This window comes from Crinia signifera, chromosome 1 (genome assembly GCF_055691185.1).
Source record: "Crinia signifera chromosome 1, ASM5569118v1, whole genome shotgun sequence".
NCBI classification, from domain to species: Eukaryota; Metazoa; Chordata; class Amphibia; order Anura; family Myobatrachidae; genus Crinia; species Crinia signifera.
The window spans coordinates 333021231-333045048 of record NC_139217.1 but is presented as its reverse complement, the minus strand read 5'-3'; the positions used below and the strand labels follow the sequence as shown (position 1 = coordinate 333045048).

Genomic DNA, 23818 nt, shown 5'->3' with positions numbered 1-23818 from the left:
ACGTACATGCTCATACTTACATCTAGGTTTCATTTGTTGGGAGCTAACAAACCTACTGGTATATTTTTAGACTATGGGAGGAAACCCACAAAAACACTGGGAGAATATACAAACTCCACATATGAGGCCATGGTGCTAATTGAAACCATTACCTCAGTGCTGTGAGACAATGGCATGTATTCAATGCCGGTGCGAGTGGCCGGCGAGGGGGTTAAACTGCGAGGATCACAGAAAACCAGTGATCCTCGCAGTTTAACCCCCGCGCCGGCCGCTCGCACTATGCAACGTTCCGGGGGAATCCTCGCCGTCACAGAACGGCGAGGATTCCCCTAAACTGCGAGAGCCGAGGCTAGTGCAGCAAACTCTCTGTAATTAGCCTCGATTCTCGCAGCTTATGGAGGCACATACGCCAATTCTCCCTCGCTCAAAAAACGGAGCGAGGGAGAATTTGCGTATGAGGGGGGTCAGTTGAATACTGACAGGGTGAGCGGTGACTGCGAGCAAAAAGTTCTGCTCGCAGTCACCGCTCGCCCACGGCATTGAATATATGCCATTAATGCTAATCATTACCGATGCAAAAGCACAAACATCAACGTTTCCCCACTGTCCAAAGCTAGACATCAGGAAATCTTATGTGGCAATATCATCCTATCAAGAAAATGGCTATTCAACACATGCTGCTCCATAATTTCTTTAAAAAATATATATATCTTTATTATTAAATACAAGGAATTTGGTACTTACAGAAAATTCCCTTTCTCCGAGGCAGCAGGGGACACTGCAGTAATGACGTATGAGATAGAGTGGGTGCATTGGAGGAGTCGGCACTTAAGTGATCTCCCCCCAGACCTCAGTCTTAGAAAAAACGTGTCCGAGCGAGGAAGGGGACAGGCAAAGGCAGGGCCACAGACTAGAATTAAAGAATAGTAAATAACAACAAACAAGAATAACTGACAAGCAACCATTCAAACAGAATAGATACAGTAAAACATTTATCTATACTCAGCACGGGCAGGACTGCTGAATAATCATGACAGGATCAATAGCGCTGGAAGGCCGTGCAGTGTCCCCTGCTGCCTCGGAGAAAGGGAATTATCGGTAAGTACCAAATTCCTTGTTTCTCCTACAGCAGCAGGGGACACTGCAGTAATGACGTATGAGATGATACCAAAGCCACTACACCGCGCTGAGGATCCTGTAAGACAGCTCTGCCGAAAGAAGAATCGTCTCTGGCAAACCTATCAAACTTGTAAAACTTATCAAAGGTGTTGGAGCCCACCCAAGTGGCTGCTCTGCAAAACTGTGTTAATGAAACCCCCCTGGCAGCCGCCCAGGAAGTACTGATGACTGACCTAGTAGAATGGGCAGAGATACGTGAAGGAGCCTGTAGGTGGGCTCTTGCGTAAGCTTCCTTAATGGTAAGGCACAACCACCTGGCCAGAGTTTGCTTTGATGCTAACCAAAGTTTGCTTTGATGCCCCATACAAAACAAATAAAGACTCAGTCTTTCGAAAAGGAGCAGTTCTGTCCACACATGCGTAAGGCCCTTACGACATCCAACATTTCTGAAGACCCAGACAGGACCGGAACCACAATGGTGGAACTTAGAAACCACCTTAGGAAGGAATTTTGGATTAGTCCTAAGCTCTGCATGGTCTCTGTGGAACACCAGGAAAGGGGAGCAACATAGCAAAGCCCCCAGCTCCGACACTCTCCTGGCCGAAGCCAGGGCAAGGAGCATCAACGTCTTCCACGTCAACCATTTGATGTCTACTGAACCAAGAGGTTCGAAAAGATCGGATTTCAGAAACTCCAACAGTAGTCCCAAGTCCCATGGTTCGGACGGTGGAACAAAAGGAGACTGCAAACCTAAAGCCCCTTTCAAAAACGTTTGCACTTCAGAAATAAGTGCTAGCTTCCTGTTGAAAAAAAACCCAGATAAAGCGGAAATTTGGACCTTAATAGACCCCAAACGAAGACCCTTATCCAAACCTGACTGGAGAAATTCCAAGAGGCGAGGAAGCCGAAAATCTGCTCTCTCCACGTTCCTTCTCTGACACCATGCCACATAAGACTTCCAGATACGATGATAATGTTTCGAAGTCACCTCCTTCCTAGCTTTGAGCATGGTGGGAACTACTGCAACTGGAATACCGCGCCTTTTTAACAAATCGGCCTCAACAGCCACGCCGTCAAACGTAGTTGCGTCAAGCCGGGGTAGGCGAACGGTCCTTGCTGCAGGAGGTCTTCCCTGAGTGGAAGACGCCATGGAACGTCGGCCTGAAGGAGCTTCCGGTCCAAATACCAAGCCCTTCTCGGCCAATCCGGGGCTATCAATATCACCGAAGCTGACCCTCCTTTTATCCGTTTGAGTACCTGTGCTAACAAGGGAAACGGAGGGAAGATGTAGATGAGGTCGAAATTCCAAGGAATTGACAACGCATCCACCGCCAGAGCAGCTGGATCCCTCGACCTGGCGCAGTATAGAGGAAGACGGTGATTTAGTCTGGATGCCATCATATCGATCTGAGGAGTACCCCACCGACGTGTGATGAGCTCGAAATCCTCCGGATTTAAAGCCCATTCGCCTGGGTGGAAATCCTGGCGACTGAGGTAATCTGCTTGCCAGTTCTCCACCCCTGGGAGGAACACTGCAGTGAGATTGGATGCATAAGTCTTTGCCCACTGTAGGATCGGGCGGACTTCCTTCATTGCTGCCCTGCTCTTCGTCCCGCCCTGGCGGTTTATATATGCAACCGCGGTCGCATTGTCCGATTGGATCATTATCGGCAAACCCCTGAGCATGTCGTGGGCCTGATAAAGTGCCAACCTGATGGCCCTGAGCTCCAGAAGATTTATCGACAGCTTCGATTCCTGGACAGATCAGCGACCCTGAAAGGTGTGGGTTTGGGTTACAGCCCCCCAACCTCTCAGGCTGGCATCCGTTGTAAGAATAGTTCAAATGCAGGGCCAGAAGCTGCGGCCCTTCAAGAGATGAGAGGTTGTTAGCCACCAGTTCAGAGACATACGTGCTTCCCTTGACAGCAGAATCCTTCTGTGAATCTGTAATGGGATCCTGACCACTGGGACAGGAGGTTTAGCTGGAAAGTTCTTGTGTGAAAACGACCATAAGGTAGAGCCTCTAATGAGGCTACCATCATCCCCAGTAACCGCGTGCAGGTGTGTGCTGAAACTCTGCGAGTAGACAAGACCTGTCAAACCATCTTTTGAATGGCCCGCACCTTGTCCATGGGAAGCGAGATTTTCTGTGTCCAAAATGAGTCCTAAGAACTTCAGTTTCCTTGATGGTGTCAAATGTGACTTTTTGAAGTTTAGAATCCAGCCATGGTCTACTAAAAATGTGCAAGTCACCCTGGCGTGTTCTACCAGCAATTCCTGGCTTGGCGCCTTGATCAACAGGTCATCCAGATATGGTATGATTGTTATTCCTTGGAGTCTGAGCGCTGCAATCATGCACGCCATTATCTTCGTAAAGACTCTGGGCGCCGATGACAGGCCGAATGGGAGGGCCCGGAACTGGTAGTGGCAATCGCCTATTGCAAACCTCAAGAAACACTGATGGGGTTCCCAAATTGGTATGTGTAGGTACGCATCCTTTATGTCTAAAGACATCAGAAATTCTCCCTTCTCTAGAGACGCTACAACAGACCGGATGGACTCCATCTTGAACCTCTGATAGCAAACATGAAGATTTAGGTCCTGTGGCGCAGGAACCGGGACCACTACTCCCGCGTCTAAAAGACCCTGGATGGACCTGCAAAGAGCCTGTTTTGCTTCCGCCTGCTTTGGAAGACCTATCGGGAAGTATCTTGAGGGGGGAAGCGACGTGAATTGCAGCTTGTATCCCTGGGAAATTATGTCTAAAACCCATGCATCCCTGCAATGGGACGTCCAAATTTCTACAAACTGCAATAGCCTCGCGCCCACCGTGGGGTCCCCCACGTGAGCTGTGAGACAGTCATGCCACTGGTTTGTCAGTGGGCTTGGGATCTGGTCTGCGGGTAGTAGGGGTGGCAGTTGAGGCCACTCTGGCACCTCTACCTCTACGGCCCCTAAAGGATGAAAAACCTCCTCTTGATCTTCCTCTGAAACCTGAAGAGCCACGAAAGGCCCGAAAGGAAGGCGCCATAAACTGGCGTTTGGGGGCCGGGGCTGAGGAAGGTAAAAAAGCTGATTTACCCCCTGATTGACCCCCCTGTAGCCTGCGAAATGAAAAAGGCAGAGCCTCCACCACCTTCTTAATTTCTGCCTCAGCCTGCCAAGGATGCAGCCAAACTGAGCGTCTGGCCACGACAGCTGAGGCCGAAACCTTTGCTCCCAGGGATGCGACGTCCACAGACGCCTCCCCTATATAAGTGGATGCATTCAGCTAAAGGCAATAGGTCCTCCCTAGAAACATCTTGTTCTAAGCCAGAAATAAGCTGAGAGGCCCAAACCTCCATGGCCCGAGCCACCCAAGCAGAGGCCAATGCAGGTCTCAACAAAACCACCGCCGTGGTGTAGATGGTTTTTAAGGTAGTATCTAGACGGCTTCAATCAGTAATGCAAGGGAAAGGGGGGAGAGGGATGAGTTCCGCACTGATATGTCCTTTTGTTCGCCTCTTATAGGCTGTATCTGCGTTCTCTTATTTATTCAACATTTGTTATCATTCAAATTGAATTGATTATTTTATTCAAAAAAGAGAAGCGGTGCTACCCTTCTCTAAATTTTAGATATACAGAAAAAATATAGGGAGGGAACAGTAGAGATTGGGTGGGTGCACACTGCAGATAGCTATGTAAGGTGTCCAACTGATTATATACACTTAAAAATTAACTTTTATTTGATATACCTTTAAAAAAGAAAAAGTATGCTAATTACTGATTCTTATTAGAACAAATACGTAGAGGTGAATAAAGTTTAGAAAAAGTGATTAAAAAAGATCGTGATGTAGAAGCTCTTCAATTTATATGTATTCCTGTCTCCTGATCTCTCCTTATCCGCTTGGGGAGAGGAACTTTTTTAACGTTATATATGTATTTTTAATAATCAATTCTCTGACCGTAATGTTTTAAATGTCTGCTCCAGCCATATGGTTTTTCCTGGTTATGGGTTCGGTATTTTATTAGGAACTTGTGAGCCCTTCAGCTCTTAGTACAGTATGATTGTTATTTAATCAATATGTGGATAATGTGCACTTATTCCACTATATATATATGTGATGGTTAGATTGTATTGGTAGTACACACTAACCAATCTTCCTTTGAACTCTTAGTTCAAAAACTGGATGATGTTCTAAATACTGACAGTGTATTCATGCAATCTTTCTTATTCTCAATCGTGTGTGTCATATATGATTTTTGACACTACACCGTTGTAGGTAGTCAATGGTTAATCTTTATAGGTATTTATTACATTTCAGTATACACTTTCACGCGGGTGCTTAATGGTATATGCGTATTTTGTCACTACCTTATATTATAGGTGGACTTATTATCGGATGCACTGAGAGTGAACGTTTTAGTGGGTATACACCATCCAATCCTGACTCATACAAGGTATTGTGCTCTATCACAGCTTATTGGCTTCATCTGCAAGCAAGTTTCGGTGGTGGGTACACACCGTCCAATCTTGCTTTATCCAATTAATTTCTATTAATTCATTAAACAGTTTCTTGATTTAATATATTTGTTTATCATATGTGCACATACATTTGTCGGGTATTTATTGGATGAGTGCGGTGCCTATGATCTTTGAGAAACGTTCTAAATCATCCAGTTAATTATGTTTCATAACAATTCATTGCTTTCGCTGTTTAGCGGGTTCCAATAGTGGGTACACACTATCCAATTTCACCAATTAATTATTTTGTGTATTTCTACCATTTCTTGGTTTACACAAAAGATCAGTAGTCGGAGCATTAATGACTTTATACAGTGCCTGCAATATTCTGAATCTACACTCCACAGCACCCTGTTTGCTATTTGTGACCCATGCGGTTAATTACCGCTTCATTTGCTTTATATTTAGCAGTCACTTTTACAGGGTGACATGTGGATCTTTAATCCCTTATGGTGCAGATCATATGCACTCTGCACTTTGTTGGGATAATAAACAGCGCTACACATGCACGTCGGGCAAAGTAGCCATTAGCCGTGTGCGCTAAACAAACGCTGGCCGCTTCTTTCAGTATTAGCGCTGCGGCACCAGCGTATGTATTAGGCTACTGTATTCTCGGTCAGAGCATCTATAGGAGACAGTACATCATCTAAACATTCATTAGGTGGTATTCCTATATTAAATGAGCTAATCTACATCACGCGCCTATGCGCATTTCACCGGCTGTGCCGGCTTCCTCAGGACCTTTGGACCTTTGCCCTGAGGAAGCCGGCACAGCCGGTGAAATGCGCAAGGTATATCAAATAAAAAAGTTAATTTTTAAGTGTATATAATCAGTTGGACGCCTTACATAGCTATCTGCAGTGTGCACCCACCCAATCTCTACTGTTCCCTCCCTATATTTTTTCTGAGTATCTAGACGGTGGTCTGGGGCCTCTTTAAGAGCAACCGTCCCTGGAACAGGGAGAGTCGTCTTCTTTAAAAGCCTAGACAGAGAAATATCTGGGGTGGGCGGAGCTTCCCATTTTTCCCTTGATTCCCGTGAAAACGGGTACAGAGGCTTAATACGGGAAGAAATCTGATCCTATCTCCTATTCCTATCTGGCACTTTCCAGATATCTAACAGCGGGTCATCCAATTCAGTAGAATCTGGAAAATACAACGGTGTCTTCTGAGTACGACCAAAAATAGAAACCTGAGGCGGAGCCTTTGTCTCTTCTAAGTTTAGAGTAGTCCTAACAGCTCTAATTAGACCGTCCACACCAGGGGTGTCAAACTCAAATTCATCGGGGGCCGCATCAGCAGTTTGGTCACCCTCAAAGGGCCAGTCCCCCAAAAAGTACAAATGACAGAAAACTTGTACAAGGTGTACTTTAAAGCAGTATGAAACAGGACATGCATATAACAATAATGCAATAACAAAAATGGTGGGCCATCAAACACAGAGCTATACTGCAGAAATTTAATTCCACATCCAGTACAAATTATATTGAGGTGCAGGGTTCAGTGGTAGACAGGGACAGAAGGTACAGAGCTGCCTTAGGGACGCTAGAGGAGGTGACACCATTTTGGGAAAGACATTTTAATGTGGGCTAGCAAGATAGACACGCAGTGACTAGAGGAGAGCATGGCCTGGTGTGCAAATGTCACCCTCAGTGACAGAGATCCCCACGTACAGCGAACAGCCCGAGCTATACACTACTAACCTATTTCAGTCAGCCGCCTCGCGCACACGGTTACCGCTACTACCAGCAGTCCAGCACGGATCGCCAGCTGCGTGACATCCCAGTCCCAGCAACCAACCCTGCAGCTCCGGCGAGCGAGCGCGTGCGGGGTGGGTGAGAGGAGGTGGCCTAGGTAGGAGCTGGGACACACTGCCCCTGCATGCTATCTCCTCGCGCGGGCCACATGACGAGGTCTAGCGGGCCGGATTTGGCCTGCGGGCCTTGTGTTTGACACCCGTGGTCCACACCCTGAGCATCCTCCTCATCTAAATCATCCTGAGGGGGATCATTAAACTGAGGAGTGACAAACTCTCCTTCTTCTAAAGCACATGTATTCAACCTGTGGCCCTCCAGATGTTGTGGGACTACATGTCCCAGCATGCCCTGACAGTTTTGGCATAGTCTTATAGGAAAAAATGTGGCAATGCATGCTGGGACATGTAGTTTCACAACATCTGGAGGGCCATAGGTTGAAGACCCATGTTCTAAAGCTTCAAAACAGTCATCATCATCCAAGTGATGTGGGATAGATAAAGAAGCCATAGCCTTCCTTTTGGTTGCTACCGGTGAAGGAGGCTTCCTCTGAGCTGAACCTGCCAAAGACTGTGACAGGGAATCTACAGAGGTAATGAGAGTCTTAGCCCAAACTGATTCAGCTGAAGCCAGTCTAGTGAGCTGAGTCTGCAACTCCCTGTCCTTCCTAGAGGCTACCAATTCAGCAGTTAAATTAGCCAGAACACTGTGAATTGGATCCACAGGTGCCTGTGGAGCCTGAGGGGATAGGACTGGAGCAGAAGCCTTTGCTAAAGCATAACAGGGCTCACAGAGGGATACACCCTTCACATGCTGTGTGTATTGGCCCTTGCAGCTTTTACAGGATTACAGCTTAATAGCTGCTTTAGAGGAAGTACCTTTTCCAGCCATAACTGCACAGATGCCCCACATATATTATCTAGGGACAATGCAAGCTCACACTCACACACACACAAACAAACAAACAGAACACCCCACAATGAAATATATTCCCAGAGTGGGAAAAGAGCCTCAAGGCCTGGGTGTTAACAGGGAGGGAGGAGCCACAAACCCTCCCAATGTGTGTGTGTAAAAAATCCTCCGCAACTTACAGTACCCTGTAGTGTGTGGAAGACAGCGCGTCTGAAGTCTGCGCAGGAATGGAGAACCAGCCTGTGGACCTCTCAGTAGCAGCAGTGTCACCTCTCCTGTGCCTGCAGCGATGGCGTCCGTGCGGAAGAAGGATCCTCCCACAAGCCACTAGTTCCCGTGCCTAGTACATGGCGCGCTGCCGGTGGAGATCGGTGACGTCCCTGCATCGCCGAAAGCTGCGGCGAGACTGCCCGGCCAGCGCGTCTCCTCTGGCCGCCCCCTTCATGGCGCACAGCGCCGTCTCTGACGCTCTGGATGTGGGGGAGAGAGCCGTGGACCCGTAACGCAAGCAGCTGCGGCGGGTCCCCGGAGCCGGTGCACCAGAGGGAAAATGCACGCAGTGCCGACCAGACCCTCCAGAGCTCCCACGTAGCAGGCACCCCATCCAGGGACTGCCTGTGACGCCTATATTTAAAAAATTTGTTCCAAATAAAAAGAAATAAAAACAAAAACCTAATCTCCCTGAGGAGACCTTGCCCAGGAGACTGACTCCTCCGGGCACTTTTTCTAAGACTGAGGTCTGGGGGGAGATAGAGGGGGGAGGAGCCAGCCACAGACAAAATTTTCCCTTAAGTGCCGACTCCTCCAATGCACCCACTCTATCTCATACGTCCTTACTGCAGTGTCCCCTGCTGCTGTAGGAGAAAAATAGAATAATGTTTGACCCTTTCGGTACAACTAACATTATAGCAGGATTCATTATGGGCCCTATACACACATACGGTAGCGATGTGTGTAGGGCTCCCTAGCTATGCTCGGGCACTGCAGTCACTCAGCACCCACGCTGACAGCCCACAAACAGAGCGTGCTCAGCATGATATATATTGTGCTTTACTGTAGGTTCAAACGCTTACATCTTAAAACAAGCACATGTGTGCCAATGTGAAAGTGTCCTATTACAAAAGTTATACTTCAGATACAAGTGCAAATGTGGATGACTATAGCAATATAGATTTGTACACTGCACTGTCTGATCACACACGGTCACTGTCTGATTTTTTGCACATACAAGTTTTGCATGTTACCTGGAAGTCACTTGATGCTTTGTCCAAAATCTCTAATGTGCAATGTAGCTGCCTGTACTGCCTGTCTGCCGGGTGCTCATGGGAGCCAAGGTCCAAACGTGCTAACTTCAGTGCAATTTGAATATCACCCAAAGCCTGGGAGGGGGAAAGTGAAAACTCAATATTACATCACAGAGATGAAAAACGACCTAGTACATCATCGTTACTTTAGGTGTTTAGTATCTGGATTCCTGACAATTACACCACCAGTGACTGTAATGACATTATATTCAAATACATATACTTTACTATGGAGTTGGTTCCCCTTTTGCAGCTAAAACTGCTTCCATTCTTCTTGGAAGACTTTCCACAATATTTTGGAGTGTTTCTGTGGGAATTTGTGCCTCATTCTGTAGAGCATTTATGAGGCTATGCAACTGATGGTGGATAGGAAGGCCTAGCTAGCAATTTCCATTAAAGTTCATCCCAAAGGTGCTTGATGGTGTTGACGTCAGGGCTCTGTGTGAGACAGTCAATTTTGTCCACACCAAACTCAAACCATGTCTATAGAGTCCTTGCTTTGTGCACTGGAGCAGTCATGCTAGAATAGACAAGGACCTTCACCAAACTGTTGCCCTAAAGTTGGAAGCACAGCATTGTTCAAAATTACTTCATATGCCGAAGCATTAAGATTGCCCTTTACTGGCGATAAGGGGCCTAGTTTAAACACAGAAAAACAGCCCCATACCATTTTTCCCTCCAACAAACTTCACAGTTGGCATAATGCAGTCTGGCATGGAAAATGTTCTCTGCTATCTGCCAAATCCAGACTCGCCCCTCTGAATGCCAGAAGCGTGATTCAACAGTCCAGTGTTAATGTACTTTACACCACTCCATCTGATACTTGGCATTGGACATGGTGATGTGAGGCATGCAGCTGCTCAGCCATGGAAACCCATTCCATTAAGCTCCTGCCACACAGTTTTTATGCTTAAACCCCTTCCCGACATTTGACGTACATTTACGTCATGGTCGGGATGTACTTCCCGACACATGACGTAAATGTACGTCATGACTTTAAACTGTCACCGCGTCTATAGACGCGGTGACAGAGGGACGATGTCTGCTGTCCCTGACAGCAGACATCTTCCCTCATTGCCCAGGGGGGGCAGCGATGCCCCCCGCCATCGGCGATCGCTGCGATTGGCTGTTCAAACGTGAACAGCCAAAAGCAGCGTTTACTGTGTTATGTGTCAAAATTTTGACTCTGCTGCCCCCTAGTGTCCAAAAAAATTAAAGGAGGTTGAAATAATGATGTAATAATAAAGTTTAGATATGGTCTATGTTAGTTATTAACTATTTTGAGTGGTATGATTATTTGTCTCACAAGCAGAAAATTTAACATTTTGCAAATTGCAAAATGTTCAATTTTTTTACGACATTTTGGTATTTTTCACAAAAAAAAAAAAAACTATATCGACCAAAATGTACCACTAATTTAAAGTACAATGTGTCACAAGAAAACAATCTCAAAATCACTGGGATAAGTAAAAGCAAAAAAAAGTTATCCCCACTTAAGTGATACATGTCAGATTTGAAAAAAAGGCCTCTGTCAGGAAGGCAAAAACAGGCTGCGTCGGTAAGGGGTTAATGCCAGTGGAAGGTTGGAACTCTTTAGCTATGGAATCACCAGAGCGTTGGTGACTTTTACACACCATGAGCCTTAGCAGTCATTGACCCCGCTGTGATTTGACGTGTTCTCCCGCTTTGTGAAGGAGTTGCTGTTGGTCCCACTTTCATTTTTGAATAATATCACTTTCAGTTGATCATGGAATATGCAGCGGGGATGAAACTTTATAAAAACTCTTATAGTAAAGGTGGCATCCTATCACAGTACCATGCTGTACGTCACTGAGCTCTTCAAAGAGACCCATTTTGTATCACAAATGTTTGCAAATGGAGACTGCATGGCTAGGTGCTTAATATTATACACCTGTGGCAAAGAGTCTGATTCAAACAACTCTATTCAATAATTAACCAATATGGCCAAATACTTTGGTACTTGTTTCCTAGCACGGCCACAATCGCGCGCATCGTGTACCTTAAAGTTAAGGTACACGATGCCCGCAATGGACCCGATTTCCTTTAAAATCAGGTCCATTTTGCCGTCAAAGGCAAAATCGCGGGCATCGCGTCGGTCGTGGCCATTAACATAGCCTCAGACGCGACCGACGCGATGCCCGCGATTTCCCCATAGGCTTCAGTGTTAAAATAATTTTTAACATTGAAATCGGGAGCATCGCGTCGCTCTTGTGCCATTATAATGGCACAAGATGAGATGGACTTGATTAAGTCCATCTCACATAGGAAACCATGTGAAATAGGCGAATATGATCCATTTCCCATTGTATATGGCCCTGTCGTCACCCCACGATTGCCGCGAACCCGAAGCGTGGCAAGTGCAGCGAGCCTGCGAGGGGCGGCGGTGCGCGTCCTCCGACCTTTTCATTTTCCTACTATCCACGTTGGCGTGGAGTTGAGAATAGAAAGTGTGGCGAGCGCAGCGAGCCCTGCGAGGACGCGTATACCTGTAAAGTGATACGCGTCCGCTCGCCACGCCTCGGGCGCGGTGGCTCGCTGCGCTCGCCACACTTCCCAGGGACCCTATTCACGTTTGATTCAATTAAAAAATCACGTCGATCGCATCGCATGCGATTTGCTCGCTTGCGATGCGACCGACACAATTTTTCCGACACGACCACCCCGATGGAGATCGGTGTGGCCGTGCTAGGAAACAAGTACCAATACTTTTGTATATATAGTGTATGTAAAAATGTGGTAATAATAAACACTCCCTTATATGTAGTGAATTGATATGCTACAGAATGTTCCCATGAAATTTCTGCCTTGTCTATGGGTTAGTAACAGATGCAGATTACATTGGCCTTGTAATTAGATATTTGTTTGTTTATTCTCAAAGCACAGGTCTACTTCTACAGTATATGAATCAGTGATTCAGATCTTACCTCAAGGAGGTGCACCTTCAGCGCCAGCTCTCCTATGGTCCTTATTAGCGGCGGTGTCTTTAGTCTACACACAAGTTTAGTACAGGTTAATGAACTTTTTTCTCACACACACTATACAGAGGCTAGCTTCCCACCAGCAGTAAATTAAAATACTGACCCAAAGTCATGGGGAATGCGGGTATAGAACTCATTACAGGCTTCAATAAGCTCCTTGCCAAACTTTTGTTTTTTAATACAGCTCTCAATACGCTGCAGGGAACTATACCCAGCTCGGACCTGCTCCACAGTTAGCTTTCCTGTAGGAAACAAAGGTTTTGTTCTTCAGTATCAAGGTGATCACACAGATAATAAGTGGTACTAGACGTCTAGAACAACTGAGATATAGGCCCTTATTCAGGTTGATTCGCAAGGCTGCAAAACTTGCAGCCTCGTGATTCCCCCAGACGCCCCCCCCCCCCAACCCTCGCATGCAGCGATCCCCTGCACTGCTGCGAATGGATGATTTGCATAATCATCCATTCGCAGCCTTGGGTGCGGGGGAGAAATTCTTTGATGGTAGTCGACCATCGAATGATTTCTCCAGTGCTCGCAGATCTGAGACACCTCTATGTTGTCTCTGATCTGCGGGCGCCCTGTGCTTGAAGCAGGCGGGCAGCTGACATCCGCTGACATCAGCTGCTACCCCCCAGCACCACCGGGCGATTTGCATGGGAACGCCCAGCATTTTCATGAGAACGCACATAAAAAGCTGGGTGTTTCCATGGGCTGTGCCCCAACGACACCGCCCCACCCCCGCACTGCTAGGTGTGAGCGGGATGGCCAACATGTAGTTTCCCCGTGCCCGCTCGCACCCTGCATCTGCACAGAAATGTGCCTGTGCATGCACAGATGCAAAACATCGCCCGAATCAATCAGAATAACCCCCATAATGTCTGTCTCACCCAGTGGCGCTTTCTTGGTATCATACTTCATCTCCAATACAGTCTCCTCCATATTTTGCAAATTACAGATCAGCTCCAGCAATTTCTGGACAGAAAGATCTAGCTTGGATTCCGGTTTGGGAAGATTTAATGGTTTGTCTACTTCCACCACATTCTTTTCTTCCTATTGTAAAAACAAGCAAACAGACTTTTACATAATAGATAGTAATTACAATAATAAAAAATAATGGTACAATCTAGGTAAGCAAAAGAGAAAGAAAATGCTGAGCGACATACCTGTACTTCATTTGAATGAGTTACAGAAAATGCTGAGCGACATACCTGTACTTCATTTGAATGAGTTACATGATCATGAACAAACAGCATAATGCCTTCAATATTCCCCGATACCTACAGTAGGCACACGTCAATGCTCTGTGACCTAGTTGGTAATGGCATTTTGCTGCTCTTGGTAAAATACCATTCTATATGGCAAGGATGTCCTATTTGCGCCTGTACAATGGTAATTTGTTGAAAAAGTGAAATGTGTATGTAACGAAGCCTGGGACGTGGAAGACATCAGAAGCACAGTATATGTTTGGGGACCATAGCAGATTTCACTCAGTGCAAACGATCACCACCGTCACTAAGTTTACCTGTTTCTTTATCCAAATGTAAGTAAATTATGTGCCCCTTCTTTCTCTACCTTGTCATTATAAGTATGATGACTAATTGCTAGACAGTAATATAGTCAGTGCTGACCACAACACAAACAAAACTGAGGATCAAAATAGAAGTCCAAACAAATAAATGATTCACTTTTTCATTGGAGAATCATGGTTCCAGCTGCATCCTCCCCTAACAATTAGGAATAATCTATAATCAAAGAAGTGATGGATGATAGCAGAAAATGGGATGTTTTCTTTCATTAAATCTTTTTGTCCAACATTTATGATGAAACTAAAACACAGGAGCACACAGTCCAGTACAAGAGGTTTGCCACTTGGAATTTCTCTCCGAAAGCATAAAGCTCCTTTCCCCTCTATATTCTCTAACATAGTCCCAAGGACAGAACTAGGAGTAAATAACATGTTTCTCCAATAACACCAAAAATGAGAATCTTATTAAAGAGAACAGTGAAGAAACAAGATCAAGCGTCTAATGGGTGGTCCTCTAGTCCCTCACTGGACTCAGAGAAATGGATTTGTTCCAATGGCCAGGTAACCTTTTTTGGTTAAAGGAGACAACCCCCAGAGAAAAGAAAGGACTTCTTTTGGGCTTGGCATCCAACGCTCAGGGGGGGTATTCAATGTGAGGGTCACGACAGGCGGGATTCAATGTCCCACCTGCCGGGGAGAGAGACAGAGGCGTGGCCGCGAGTTGCGGCTGAGAAGAGGGGAAGCTGCAGCCGGCAGCTCGTCACTTCCCGGCCATTCTCGGCAGAATGAGCCCAACAGCTTGTGATGTCGGTCTCGTTCTGCCGAGATAGCCTGCTCAATGCTGTCGGGGAAGACAGCATTGAATAGGGCCCGGTGGGCATCTCCCTGACGAGAGATGCTCACTGGTGATTGAATATCCCCCTCAGACTAATAAGATAGAGAGCAAATTATGTAGAGACTACTGCGGCCAGAACACCTTCCATCCAACTACATCCACCCTACAGTAACAAAAACCATATGTTGGACCCAGACATGAAATAAAAACCAAAAAAAATAATTATTTAAACACCCACACACACACATATTCCCCCCACAAGAAAAACAACAACACATGGATTCATTTCGTCATAGCCAGAACCCCCCCACTCAATTTGGGATTTATTTAAATTGACCCCCCCCTTATTAGACTAAGGTATGCTGGGCTATCCAAAAACTGTAGGAGATCAGCCTCCAGTGAGCACCTTGCTCCAGAAAGTCCAGGCCAGTGGGCTTCTACCCCTCCCTCCATTGTACCATGCCCGCACACTGTGGTATCTGACCGCATCACTGTGCATGGGCGTGGAGATGGACGGTGTGTTTCACTGTGACCTATGATGCCATATGCTGCCGCCTGTAGAACCACACCTGATCTGCCCAAACCAGACTATGAGGAAGCTGTGGTCATCATGCAGGCCCATCAGAAAAGGTCCCAGCAGTGGCAACAGAGTCCACTATAGGGTGGTGCTACTGTGCATTTACTAGTACAGTGCTCTTACATTTTCTCTCCACGTGATTCAAACCCTCCACTATCTGCTGAGACCACCTTTCCATTGACTTATTGAGCAATGCCAAAATGGCTTTAGGAGAAGGTCATACCACTGTGTAAACATACTTAAAACTAAGTCCAATATTCCAAAAGGAATTTGGACAACTAATCAAGAAATTCCCATTTCACCAAGAGGATTGCTATTTGCAGAGCAGATGTTATTTTTTTCATAGGAAACCGCTAGTGGTATTCTATTCCTAAGTGTTTATTTTCAACCACCATATTTCTACCATAATAATATCATCAGCTTAAATGCATTAAGTGGTACAAATACAACTTTATAACATCTTTGAACAGAGATTGAGATAGTATCAATTGTATCTCTCTTGTAACTATAACAAGATGTTACTTTCTGCTATCTATAATTTTGGCAGTTATAGTCTTCCTTTAGAATAATTCTTAAGCCAGCTACACACTGGAGCGATATCGTCACAATGTCGTTTTGGGCCGGTTCAGAACGGCACATCAGTCTTTACCGGCAATTAGCAGGTGCCCACGGTCGCTAGTGATGTTGCTCTCTTTGATGTGCTGCAAATCAGACCTAGTGATAATGTTAGTGATCATGTTGTGTATTGTAGAAGCAATATTCCGTTCCGACCTTCAGTAAATCAATGTGTACCAAGGTTCCGATATAAGGGGCCAACTGACTAACATATGGGCTAGGTGCACATCGCTCTAGTGCTTAACCAGACTTTATCTACCGTCTAATGACAAATAAAATAATAATTTTATGGAATGAACGGTACTTATATGTTAGTTGGGCGCCCACTATAGCTAGTACGCTCATACCCCACTATCCATGTCGGCATGGAGTTGATTCTATATAGTGTGGCGAGTGCAGCGAGCCACCGAGCCCGAAGCGTGGCGAGCCCCGCGAGGGGACGTGTAAAACTAAGCAAATAGCTAAGAAGGCGCCCAACTAACTTATAAGTACCGAATGAACTAAGCTCTTAGGGCCATATTCTAGTTTACTCTTTCTGACAAAATCCTTCTTAGATGGACAAAACCATGTGCAATGCAGGGGGGCAGCTGTAAAATGTGCAGAGAGAATTAGATTTGGGTGAGTAATTTTGTTTCTGTGCAGGGTAAATACTGGCTGCTTTATTTTCACACTACGATATAGATCTCACTTTGAAGTAAAACCCCACCCAAATCTAATACTCTCTGCAGAAGTTACATCTGCCCCACCTGCAGTGCACATGGTTTTGTCCATCTAAGAAGGATTTTGTCAGAAAGAGGGAACTAGAATAAGGCCCTTAGGGGTGAATTTATGAAGCTTGGAGAAGTGTTATCTATCCCCATAAAGAACGTTATGAGCAAGGTGATAATGGTTCAGCCAATCAGCTCTTACCTGTCAATTTACATATTGTAGCTGATTGGCTGAACCATTATCACCTTGCTCATAACGTTCTTTATGGGGATAGATAACACTTCTCCAAGCTTCATAAATTCACCCCTCAGTGACTAGAAGTAAAATAAGGTTTACCTTGGAGTATTGGAAACAAAACTATTATTTTCTATTAGAAAACCCAACATTCTATTGATTCTTTCCATTTTTTTTCTAGCAATCTGCATAGTATAGGACATCTCCTTCTCAATAGCACTGTATATAGCTCCAGCTGTAATATATTTGCATTTAGTCTTCAGTCACTATCTGTTTCTGTTAAGTGATACCCACACAACATGTCCTTTGTAATATTGCAGGAATATACTGAGGGCGGAGGCACAGTGAATTCTCATGTAAACTCCTTTCATTCAAACACTTTTTTCATTTTAATATTTCACCTTTTTTTCATATTTTGTAACTTTTAATCATTACTAAATATTTAAAACTAAATAATAGGATAGCTGCACATGTACTTAAATATTAATGAGATCACCTATCAAGAGATGATGTATTAAACTTGTCTATGAAATGTAAACCTTGTTTGACTTAATTGTGCACTGTATTACCAATTTAAAGTTCATTGCCTACTTCACAGGAATGCCAGTGGGTGGTACTCTGAGGAAAAAGATGGTAAGTCTCCAAACAATGATGCCCCTCATCCAGGAATCTAAAGAAGGACTAGACCACTGCCCCCAGTAGATTAGCAGATGGGCTCATAACAGTTGGTACTAAGTGGGAAGATTGACAGTCAAGCAAATGGTTTATCTCAGGGCTTAAGTTGTTTCTTAGTTGACAAAGCTTATTTTCTTCATTAGAATCAATAATAAACCTATAACTGCATTATCCACATCTGACGTATTCTTTACAGGCATCCAGAAAGGACTGAGGAAAGCCCTGCACTTTTGCTACCATTACACAGACTCTGGAATGTATTTACTAAGATGGGAGTTCTATTTAAGATATGATATTGCTATGGGCAACCAATCAGTGACTTGATGTTTATAGATAATGATGAGATGAACAAAATCCTCTCTAGAAAGATGGAAACTGTAATGAGACCCTGCACCAACTTTGCCTGGGATTGCGCCCAAACTGAATTGTCATGCTTTATCACAAGGCTACTAAGGCATGGGACCAAGTTTCCATGAAGAGGTGGAGGGAGGTGATATCTTTTGGAAAACAGAAAAACAACAAACATGATCAACAAAGAATAAAAAAACACAGGACCACCCTATTTACAATAAAGGTTTCCTTTATTATAAATAGAAAGAGGTGTGCCAAATGATGGTAAGGGCTCTACTGATCAGAGGGAGGACTTTCTGTTACAACTTTTACTTTGCTGAAGGTCTTTAAAATGTGTTACTTTTTCCAAAAATATTTTAATAGTTCCTCCCATACAGGTTTAAACAGATATCCTTGTATGCAGCATGCAATGATAGCAGGATATGTAACATACTATAAGTACATAGACAAAGCGTAGTGCCATGCAGACATACCTCTGTGGTGAAGTTATAATCCATATGCAGAATATCATATTTCCCAGGAACCTTTTCAAAATCGTCACGCTCAGACCAAACATTTTTAGTCTTATCAAAAAATCTAAAAATAACAAAGATTAAAAACGGATCGTCTACAAAGTGAAAACAAGACAATCTCAAAAGATCAAACTTCTGGATTATTTTACTAAAATGGCATTAGAACGATATAAAAGAATGCCAACTGAAATATCCAGAAACGACAGTAAACAGTAATTTTTTTTCTTTTTCTTTACTACTCTAATAAATTAAATAAAGCGGTCTCAAAAGCATTAGAACATCCTATTAACCCTTTGGCATGTATTCAATGCCGGTGCGAGCGGCCGGCGAGGGGGTTAAACTGCGAGGATCGCAGAAAACCAGTGATCCTCGCAGTTTAACCCCCTCGCCGGCCGCTCGCACTATGCAACGTTCCGGGGGAATCCTCGCCGTCACAGAACTGCGAGGGTTCCCCTAAACTGCGAGAGCCGAGGCTATTGCAGCAAACTCGCTGTAATTAGCCTCGATTCTCCCAACTTTTGGAGGCACATACGCCAATTCTCCCTCGCTCAAAAAACGGAGCGAGGGGGAATTTGCGTATGAGGGGGGTCAGTTGAATACTGACAGGGTGAGCGGTGACTGCGAGCAAAAAGTCCTGCTCGCAGTCACCGCTCGCCCACGGCATTGAATATATGCCTTTGAGTGCCAAGTGAATTTGTCAAAATAGGTATGAAAATTGCCAAATAAACATTTTTATTCATCATAATGACTTGAAATGCTTACTTTATATAGGAAACAATCTTTTTTTTTTTTTTTTTTTTTACACATCATTTTTTATTTTAATTTATATAACAAATATAAGTGATGCTGGCATTTATAGCAGATATTTTGAGCATCTCTCACATGCCTAAAAGGACAGAAATATGTCTGAACAGGTCACTGTAATGCTGTAAGGGGTCAAACCTATTAACTGCAAAGGTGCGAGGTGCCGCTGTGTTTAAACACCGACAGCGGCACCTAACTTCTCACACCTTTCGCAGGCTGAATTCACTCAAAACTGCTCACTGTCCTATGGGGCAGCAATCAGTTTTTTTGCAAATTCTGGCTGCCATGATGATTATTCCCTTTGGCGAATTCATTGCAAATAATAGGATCGACCCCTAAGATCTCAGTAGATGGTGAACCAGGAATTCTGTTTTTACAGTGGTTATTTGTATGTTGACTTAGGGATTGCAGATTATAGAGCTTCCTCTCCAGTGAATGTTCCTGAAGTATAGGCACTGAACATTAGACTTACTTCTTCTGAAAGACATCCTTTGCTTTCTGCAGGTCTGATCCACAGGAAACCAGAGAATTTTGGCCCACTTTCCCCACTAAAAAGAAAGTAAACCTATTTAATTATCCGTAGTTGTGTAAGGTTTGCCCAACAAAAGCTGATCAAAAACTCCCATGGAACTCTCCATTGTTCATTGGTGAAATATTTACAGCATCTTGGCCTGGTCTCAAAATGAAATCTTACCTCGCCCCCAGCGCATCCAAACAGAGAATTTTCTAGCATTGTCATCTTCAAGTAGTTGGATGAGGTAAAACTTATTGTTATTAAACTGCAGGTTGGTCTGGGGAAAAAGATAAAAATGACCATATAAAATTAGCTGCATAGTAGAGCTATTCATAGGAATTTTACATTTACAAATGAATCCGCACTGCTACATTCACTAACAATGTCAGATGGCAAATGAATATGCATGTTGACGCTTGATAAGTTTATTGTTCCAATAAAGTCATGTACACGTCATGTACACAATGGGGAAACTGCATTTAAAGTGCTGTATACTGCTGATTATTTGATTCAAACAGATTATGTGGTAAATATCGCTCAACTACACAAGTCTTATGCAGCCTATGGGTTATAATCAGGCCTCTTCTGGACCAAAATGATAATAGTGTAAATAGGGTAAAGCGTTGGTAAATCACCAATGGACGCTCAGTGTTTTCACAATAAAGTAATTTAGTATGGATAAAATAACACTGATAAATAGCCAATATGAAAGACCATATAAATTAGAACACAATACAATATATAAAATAGAGTGTTCCCTTTAGGTTGCTTTTTTGCAGGAGGCTGCGCCCTGCCCTTTAAAAAAAAAAAAAAAAAAAAACGTTTTAATCCGCCCTGCCCCCTTTAAAATTAGAAATGGTGCTTCATTCAATCAGCTCCTAACTGTTATTATTCAAACATAGGACAGTTAGGATGTGAAAATAACATTAATGAGCCGATTAGCTGGAGTACCATGTACTGTATCATATGCAACAAGTTTTATATCACTCGCTGATAAATGGGCACCTTACTTTTCAGATTGAAATAAAACAAACCTAATAAATAATGAAATGACACAATCTATTACATATAAACTTTAATATGGCTCAAATACAAAGACCAGACTAATAAAACATAGATTTGGAATCTCTAAACATTTTCACAGAATGAAGTATTTTGTGAATTGGAATAATTCCATGAAACAAATTTAATGCAAGTCAGGGAAAAGTAAATGTGAACTACTGTATTTTTCCATAGCTAATGCTCTGAAATGAAAAAAATATATTTGTCTATAGGAACAGTAGAAATCCTCCAAGCCCAAAAAACCCTAGCATTATAAAAAGATGAAATGGATGATACAAAAAACAAACAAACAAAAAAAACCACACCATGCGAGTAATCTCCAGCTTGTTCCAATAAAGCTGCAAGTCCATATATTAACATGCGCTATAAAAGTATGTTTAGAAATGAGGGGTGAGGTTTGTTGATACACTTAGGGGCCGATTTAATTGTTTTGTACAGGGATTACATTTCTATTCACAACTATGGTGTGAGAATAAATTTACTCTAAATTGGCAATTTGGGAGTCCAAAGCAGGACTTTAGATGGGTTTAGCCCTTATACATGGCTAAACTCTGTTTTTTGGTCGAGAAATGCATGGGTGCCCAACACAATTGGAGTATAACAACTGTTGAGGGGCTGGAAAACTAGATGCTTAAAACAATGAAATTGCCCCCTTATTATAAACATGGCCAAAGTTGAAATAGTTAATGTTGACATCATGAAATACTTTTGAAATGTCAACATGAAGGGGAAGGGTCCTAACCCTACACTCGCCCCTAGTCCCATTAGCATAAACTATTTTGTTCAGTGCAAGTTGATAATGTCAACAGTTATGCTATCAGCACTGTTAAAATGTCCACATTCTCAGAATGGACTCATTTTGGAATTATAATGAGGACTAGTTCTGCTTTCCATAATGCAATGACTTGTAGTGAACCTAAATAATTGATGCTAATAGTATTGCTTAACAGGAAGAAATGAGTTAGTTAGGCTCAGCTTGATGTAGTTGGAAAGAGATCACATAAGCAGAGCAAAGGGGTAATGCTAATTGGTGCTACTATATGGTAACTATTTAAGAATAAAACAAACTTGCTGGGGACCTTCCTTTGAATCCCCATTGTCCTATCCTTGTTAGCTGGAAGAGTTTACTTTATTTCCATAACAAAAAACAAACAACTAGAAGCTACAGTAGAGAGAGACTGCACCTGGGGGGGGTTGGGTGGCGATCTGTGTTTGACAACTGAATGCATTGCGTAAGAGAACAAAAAGCCATAACATCAATACCTTTATGTAAAACACTAAGGGGGGTATTCATTGTGAGGGTCACGGCAGTCGAGCTTGCTTGACCGCCGTGACCCAATCCCGTTCTCGGTCAGCTCGACCAAGAACATGCAGGCAGGATTCAATGTCCCGCCTGCCGGGGAGCGAGAAGGGGGCGAGGCCGCGAGTTGCGGCCGAAAAGAGGTGAGCTGCAGCTTGTGATGTCGGGCTCGTTCTGCCGAGATACCCTGCTCAATTCTGTCGGGGAAGACAGCATTGAATAGGGACCGGCGGGCATCTCCCCGACGGGAGATGCTCATCAGTGATTGAATACCCCCTAAAGGTCCATACACACTGGGCGATTTTGCCCAGCATGTATGGACAGCGATGATAGTTTTCATCGCTGGGGGGGAAAGCTGCTCAGTGCATACACACTGAGCGCCACTTTCCCCCTGCTACGGAGCCGACAGTGGGGGCGGATGGCTTTGCATAGCTTTCCTGGCGATGATGCGGGAACGCGAATCACCAGGCCATACACAAACATGTTGTTTTTAGCGGCATTCAGCTTAAAGTCGCCCAGTGTGTATGGGCCTTAAGGTTGTGCTTGTTTAGGTTATTCTTTCATATAGGTTTGCTATGTCTTTACGGGATACGGTCATTAGGTCTACAGCAACTAGGTCGACAGGCAGGAAGGTCGACATGGGTTTAGGTCAACATGGGCAAGGTCGACAATCAAAAGGTTGACATGGGGTTTTTCACTGTTTTTTGAGCCGACAGGGTTTTTCACTGTTTTTTGAGCCGACATGTGCCGACAGGCGGTATTTCATGCCCTACCATTCACTAGGGCGTGGTGGGAGAATAAAATACTGTGCCGAGCGTAGCACCGTGCCGAAGCATTGCAGGCAAAGTGTCACTGTAGACATTCAGGTAAAAAACCCATGTCGACCTTGCCTATGTCAACCTAATGCTTGTGTCGACCTAATGTCCTGTTGACCTAGACCCATGTTGACCTTGCTGCCTATCGACCTAGTTGTTGTAGACCTAACGACCCACACCCGTCTTTACTGACATTTATACGTTCCAGTATGAACACTAACCGGTTCATCCAATTAAGTACAAGCTATTTTCATGGCAAATTCACACTACAAATAACATTGGCAATTCAATTACAAACTCACAATCCACTCTTCCTACAAATAGTTTTTTTTATGCAAAGGTATGGAAAATATTGGTACGCCCAACCAAATAATAAAGTACTGGTAAGTGTAGAAATAGTATTATTTTGCTAAGAAATGTAACATTTCAGGTGAGTTTAGCTGGTTTAAAAAAGTGTTGGCTGGTATAACCCTTTGAGTGCCAACATTGCTGTGAGCGATCCTCAAAATATCCGCTAAAATCCAAGCATCGCTCACATTGACTGTTCTTTTAGTATAAATAAATACAAATACAGTCAATTACTTGAAGTTTAGTTAAAAATTACAGCCAAAAAAAGAACAGTTGCTGTGAGCGACGCTGGCATTTTCAGCAGATATTTTGTGGATCCCTCACAGCAACATTGGAACTTAAAGGGTTTAA

At 44.0% G+C, this 23818-nt stretch overlaps 1 protein-coding gene across 2 annotated transcripts in view; it reads right to left on the bottom strand.

The window, feature by feature from the left end:
* The window catches only part of PARP2 (poly(ADP-ribose) polymerase 2), a 61543-nt gene that overhangs the window by 8041 nt on the left and 29684 nt on the right, over window positions 1–23818 (bottom strand). For both annotated transcript variants that reach the window (XM_083145269.1, XM_083145270.1), the window contains exons 8-14: window positions 20123–20219; window positions 19901–19976; window positions 18586–18688; window positions 13480–13642; window positions 12696–12834; window positions 12539–12602; window positions 9534–9668 (exon numbers count right to left, since the gene is read on the bottom strand). In XM_083145269.1, coding sequence (XP_083001395.1) covers window positions 9534–9668; window positions 12539–12602; window positions 12696–12834; window positions 13480–13642; window positions 18586–18688; window positions 19901–19976; window positions 20123–20219 — 777 coding nt within the window. The remainder of the gene's footprint in view (window positions 1–9533; window positions 9669–12538; window positions 12603–12695; window positions 12835–13479; window positions 13643–18585; window positions 18689–19900; window positions 19977–20122; window positions 20220–23818) is intronic.